We start from the raw sequence: 6,087 nt of genomic DNA on the forward strand, positions 1-6,087 counted from the left end.
CAACTACAACACTCCTCCTTAACCTACGATGCCAAGTAGCTTCTTGAACTCATCATGAATCTGCTTCGTCAGTGGTTTGGTAAAACCGTCCGCTGGCTGCTGCTTGGTGGAAACATAATCCAGGGTAATGTCACCACGGTTCAGTGCATCACGAACGAAATGATACCGGATAGAGATATGCTTCTGTTGTAACGCTCGCGTTGCGAGGTGGTGAAATGAAAGAATATACTAACGTTACAATAACTTAAACTTTATTCGTGAGACAATTAAAATAGACTGACTTAAAGAACACGTTTTCGAGGAGACAACCTCATTCTCGGTGACACATCGATGACGTCAATCCGATGATAGTCGCCTGCCAACGGTGAGCCCTGTGATGCTTTTTGAGTTACGGTTGCCAGTGTTCCCAACATCTCCCTCCTTAATACCTGTGGTATGTCTGGAACCATTGAGGCGGCCTTCGATTGCGAGAAGAGCGCCTAGGTACCTTGATTGCAGGAGACGAGTCGTTTGCGGATTGGAAGTCCGCTGAATTTGAAGACGAAGATGATGATGACTTTATTCTACAGAATGCTGGGAATGGCAAGGGCATATCCGCTGGTGACGTTGTTGATGACGGATTGACATGCTGTTCCAGCAGTGGTGATGTAGCTGCCAACCCAGCAGGTGATGCAGGACAAGACAACTTCCACTCATTCAACAGGATGTTGATTGGTAGCTGCTTCTTCAATTGAGTCATCTGCTCAGCATCCGGTTCTGATGCTGCTCGTGCCCTCAGTTGATTGATGTGGGATCGAATTATCTTTTTGTTAAACCGGACATTGTACATCACCTTGCCTATCTTCTCGACTATGATGCCCGATACCCAAGTCCACTTATTGTTCGCGTAGACCTTAGCGTATACAGGATCCTTTGCTGTGAAAGTTCTCGGTTGACTTGAAGTAGCTTCGGTGCAAATTGCTGGCATCTGTTCACGCGGCGCTCGTAGCAGATCCATGGATGTCCGCAACGGTCGATTGTACATGGCTTCGGCGGGTGATCTCCCATCTGACACGTTTGCGTTTGGTGTAGTACGGTACGTGAGAAGGAAAACATCCAGAGCCTGCTTTATGTTGCCTTTTCCCTCCTGAATTTTACGGACTGCACGTTTAAAAGTGTCGACGAATCTTTCGGCCTGGCCGTTAGATTGCGGATGGAAGGGCGCAGTAGTGACATGCTGTATTCCGTTTTCACGGCAATATTGGCTAAACTCCTCGCTTTTGAATTGGGTGCCGTTGTCTGTAACCAGAAGTTCCGGCATTCCCTTGTTGGCGAAGAGCGGACGCAGTAAGTTGGTAGTTGCTTTCGTCGTAATTTGCCGGGTTGCAAAGATTTCCGGCCATTTGCTGTAAGCGTCGACGACAATGAGGTAGAATTCCCCATCAAGCGGACCCGCATAGTCAGCGTGAACACGCTGCCACGGAGCGGTGGGTAATGGCCACGGTACAGGATTCGCCTTCGGAGGAGACCGTGCTGCTGCTGCGCAGTGTGGACAAGATCTGACGAAACTGGCTATCTCCTCATCCAATCCCGGCCAGTACACATAGCTGCGTGCGACTGCTTTCATTCGATGCATCCCTGGATGGCCCTTGTGGAGTTGAGCCAAGCACCTTTTTCGGTAAATGGAGGGGATCACCAACCTGTCCCCGAACATGATGCAATCCTGGACGATCGATAATCCCTCTTGACGATCATGGAATCTTCGCAGCTCAATGTCTTGCGTTTCAGACTTGGATGTTGGCCACCCGTCTCGGATGAAACGGTAAATCTTCCGCAGTACTGGATCGGTTTTGGTTGCTTGTTGTACCATACTGAAACTGAGAGGTAAACAACTGACGCTACTTATCGCTACTGACCTCAAATCATCTTCTAAGTTGGTGCACGCTACGACGAAATCCTCGTCCGGCTTGGCATGATGGTTGATGAGCCTGGACAACACGTCAGCATTTCCAAATTTGTCGGTCGGGACGTATTCCATGGAAAAGTCATAATTAAGCAATGTTAAGGCCCAACGTTGGAGCCGGTTGGCCGTGTAAACCGGTATCCCTTTTTTGGACCCGAAAATACGTAGAAGCGGTGCATGGTCTGTTTGAAGCTGGAACCTCCTTCCAAATATGAACTTATGGTATTTGGTTACCGCAAACACTATCGCAAGACCTTCACGATCCGGCTGGGAGTATCGTTGTTCGGCAGCGTTGAGTGCCCGAGAAGCATGCTGGATAACCTTGACCTTGCCGTCAGGAAATTTATGGCTTATCGTTGCTCCTACTCCGACTGATGATGCGTCGGCTGATACTATAATTTCCTGTTCCGGGTTGTAATGGGTGAGCAGGAGTTCGGAGGACAATATTTCCTTGAATTTGTCGAACGTCTGCTGGCATTCCGGAGTCCAGATGAATGATGTGCTGCTCTTGAGAAGTTCATCCAACGGATAACGGATAGTTCTCATGCTTGGGACGAACTTCCCGTAATAGTTTATTGCCCCCAGGAAGGAACGCACTCCGGTCAAGTCCTGTGGTGGCGCCATATTCTTGATGGCTGCAATTTTTGCTGGATCCGGGCGGATGCCATGACGATCTAACAGAAATCCCAAGTACCGAATCTGTGGCTTCGCAAATGAGCACTTCTCAGGACGTATGGTGAAACCGTACTCTTGAATCCGCTGTAAAACGGTGTGCAGATTTCGTTGGTGCTCTTCAGCATTCTTGCCTCCGACGATAACATCGTCCAAGTAGCCAGAGGTATCCGAAAGCCCGCCCAGCATGGTATCAATCATCTGCCCCTGGTGCTGCCTTCACTCCGGGTGGTAATCTGTTGTATTCATACAACCCCCGGTGCGTGTTTATTGTGAGCATACGGCGTGAACTCTCATCGACTTCCATCTGTAGGAAAGCATCAGACAAATCGATTGTGCTGAACACGATGCAACCGGCCAGTTTGGAGAAAATGTCCTGTGGAAGCGAGAGCGGATATTGATGAGATTGGAGCCGCTCGTTCAGCCCAGTGGAGTAGTCCCCACAAATGCGTATGCTGCCGTTCGCCTTCCTAACAACCACTATTGGAGCCGCCCACTCGGAGTAATTTACAGGTGAAATAATATTCAACCGTTCCAGACGATCGAGCTCTTCGTCAACTGTTGGTAGCATAGCATAGGAAACTGGTCGACGAGGGCGGAAAACTGGTCGACAGGATTCCTTTAAAACTAGCTTGACTAGCTAGCCTTATTGCACAGCCCCAATGTATTGCTGAATAACTTCGGGTACGCCTTCTGCAATGAATTTACATCTACAGGTACACCACTGATATGGTTGCAGAAATTGTCCATCGGTAGTGACCAAAGATCGAATTTGTCGATGAAGTCGATGCCCAGTAGGTTGAGCGAACACTTGGAGACGAAAATCCTGCCCTGCTGCGCTGACCCGTTGAATGATACCTCACATGCAAACTCGTACTGCAGATCGAGTTGTTCACCCGACGCTGACTTTGCGATCTGTGTTGCCGGCACCGTTGTTGGCTGACCCAGCTGCTTCCAGACCTGCTCGGACACAATTGTGATATCCGATGCCGTATTCAATTGTAGGCGCACTGGAACACCATTGATTTCTACCTGCACGAACCGTCGCTTGCTCTGGACGTTGCCCACGGAAAGTGCGATGGTTTTGGTAGAAACCTTCCTGTTGCGCTGCTTCACTGGTTTGGACGAACGTTTCGTTGTTGAACAGTAGCCCTCCTTATGGCCAAACTGCCTACATTCGTTGCATCTGTGGTTGCGGAAACTGCAATGCTTCGAGTAGTGCATCGCACCACAGTTCCAGCACGGAGTCGCAGGAATCTTCTTCACCTCTTCCGGCACTAGAGAACCTTTCCATCGTTCTGTTGACCGCTTCTGGAACTTCCTCTGATGATGATGTGAACCTCCTTTGATTGCTTGCACCTGTCCGGATGGACCTTCAATCATCGCTGTATCGTTCTTTAGATTGATCAGCCGCTGACATTCATCAATCATCGCCTCTAGGGTGACATCATCGTTGCTCTCAATCTTCACCAACAGCCTGGTACGTACATCGGCGTCACACTCACCCTTGAGACCACAAACGAACATTAGGCACTTAAATTGTTGCTCGGACATCTTCTTCAGCTCGAATTCTACGCACATTTTGTTTACCCGACACGCGAAAGTGACGTAATCTTCAGTCGGGGTTTTAGCGATGGTGAGCGTACTGTAGCGTTTCTTCACCATTGATTCTGTGGTCCCGAATAGTGCTGTAAGCTTCTGAACCGTTACGTCGAACGTGAAATCCTTCGGCGTACTTGGTAATATGTAGCTCACGTATCTGTAGTGCTCATTGGTTCCCAGGCGGCGCAGAAGTAACCTCACTTTAGCATCGTCATCCAGTCTGTGTGCATCCTCGGCGAAGAGGTCCTCGTATCGAGCGTACCAGGCAGCGAAAGTACAGTGGTTCTCAGGATCAAACTGGAACTCTTTGATGTTCCCAGCTAGCGAATCCAAGATGGCTTCTGGATTAGGGGGAACGCTGACGTTGATTGATGACATCGCATTCCGGAAAAGCGCTTCCTGCTGTTGCAGAAACTCCTGCTGTTGATGTGTGCCTTCACGCTGCTGCTGGAGAAGCTGGTTTGTTACTGCCTGTTGCTGCTGAAGGTGTTGCAAAATTTGTACGATGACACTATCCGCCGTCATTCCCTGGGTAAAAATCGGCTGCTGATGGTACTGCTGTTGATGACCGGGTGGACTGTTTCCCGGATTCAGACCTGGTGGCACCGCTTGGGAAGGAAGCTGCTGTTGACGAAACTGTGGGTGTCCATTCGGAGGCTGATTCTGTTGACCCTCCATTTTGCTGAAGGTACGCTTCCTTTTGTTCGGCGGCGGCGTCGTAGTTGAAATTCGATCGCGCTTTCTCTACGCGGATTTTCCGTCAAAATTCGTAAAACTCACGAAAAAAAACTCGCGTTCTCGTCGCCACTGTTGTAACGCTCGCGTTGCGAGGTGGTGAAATGAAAGAATATACTAACGTTACAATAACTTAAACTTTATTCGTGAGACAATTAAAATAGACTGACTTAAAGAACACGTTTTCGAGGAGACAACCTCATTCTCGGTGACACATCGATGACGTCAATCCGATGACAGTCACCTGCCAACGGTGAGCCCTGTGATGCTTTTTGAGTTACGGTTGCCAGTGTTCCCAACAGCTTCGTATGTGGATTGTAACCTTGATTCCTCGCTACGCATATTGCCGACTGGTTGTTGCACAAAATTGGTACTGGTTGATTTTCGTTGATTTCTCCCAGCATCTGCTGCCACCAGAGCGCTTCTTGCGTTGTCCTTGATAAGGCGACGTATTCTACTTCACAGGTGGAAAGTGCTACAATATCCTGGCGTTTGCAGTTCCACGATATGGCTCCTCCCATGTTCTTGGAGATATAACCAGTAGTTGACTTCCGGTTTTCTTCATCTCCTCCCCAATCCGCATCCGTATAGCCAATGAACTGCGGATTGCCAGCTACAGAATACTCGAGACGATTGCTTGAAGTGCCCTTGAGGTAACGCATGATTCTTTTAACTGCCTCCCAATGACGTCGTCCAGGGTTGCTGCTGAACTTGTTTAGAAACAGGGTTGCAGTTCGCCAAGTTGAACCGCTTGAGGACATCTTGCACGTACTGCTGTTGATCGAGCCAAATCTTCCCATTCTGCCGGTCACGTGTAATCTTCAGTCCAAGACAAAATTTTGCCTTTCCCATATCTTTTATTTTGAAGCGGCTCTGCAGAAAAGACTTCAGCTTCTTCTTCAGATTCGGGTCGTTTGTAAATATTAGAAAATCGTCGACGTAAATTGTCACGAAAATCATCTTGTCATCATCAATCTTGAAATACAGGCAGGTATCCAATGAAGAACGCTGCAGTCCGAATTCACGTAGCACCTCATCCAGTTGATGATTCCATACACGGCTGGACTGCTTTAAACCGTATAACGCTTTCTTCAAACGGCATACTTTCGTTGGATCTTGGACAAAACCTTCAGGCT

The 6,087-nt window shown here is 48.6% G+C and overlaps 3 protein-coding genes across 3 annotated transcripts; all 3 read right to left on the reverse strand.

Moving 5' to 3' along the window:
* Window positions 1–421: 421 nt before the first annotated feature.
* LOC129761412 (uncharacterized protein K02A2.6-like) lies at window positions 422–2,803 on the reverse strand. The gene has a single exon (XM_055759131.1). The coding sequence runs from the start codon at window positions 2,801–2,803 to the stop codon at window positions 422–424; it is 2,382 nt and encodes a 793-aa protein (XP_055615106.1).
* Window positions 2,804–2,807: 4 nt separating this feature from the next.
* Window positions 2,808–3,185, reverse strand: LOC129761413 (uncharacterized protein K02A2.6-like). The gene has a single exon (XM_055759132.1). The coding sequence runs from the start codon at window positions 3,183–3,185 to the stop codon at window positions 2,808–2,810; it is 378 nt and encodes a 125-aa protein (XP_055615107.1).
* Window positions 3,186–3,250: 65 nt separating this feature from the next.
* LOC129761414 (uncharacterized) lies at window positions 3,251–4,894 on the reverse strand. Its single transcript, XM_055759134.1, has one exon. The coding sequence runs from the start codon at window positions 4,892–4,894 to the stop codon at window positions 3,251–3,253; it is 1,644 nt and encodes a 547-aa protein (XP_055615109.1).
* Window positions 4,895–6,087: the final 1,193 nt, after the last annotated feature.

Source organism: Toxorhynchites rutilus, chromosome 1, assembly GCF_029784135.1.
Source record: "Toxorhynchites rutilus septentrionalis strain SRP chromosome 1, ASM2978413v1, whole genome shotgun sequence".
NCBI classification, from domain to species: Eukaryota; Metazoa; Arthropoda; class Insecta; order Diptera; family Culicidae; genus Toxorhynchites; species Toxorhynchites rutilus.

Coding starts and splice junctions, on each gene's coding strand:
- LOC129761412 (XM_055759131.1), bottom strand. CDS start 2,803: ATGCTGGGCGGGCTTTCGGATACCTCTGGCTACTTGGACGATGTTATC.
- LOC129761413 (XM_055759132.1), bottom strand. CDS start 3,185: ATGCTACCAACAGTTGACGAAGAGCTCGATCGTCTGGAACGGTTGAAT.
- LOC129761414 (XM_055759134.1), bottom strand. CDS start 4,894: ATGGAGGGTCAACAGAATCAGCCTCCGAATGGACACCCACAGTTTCGT.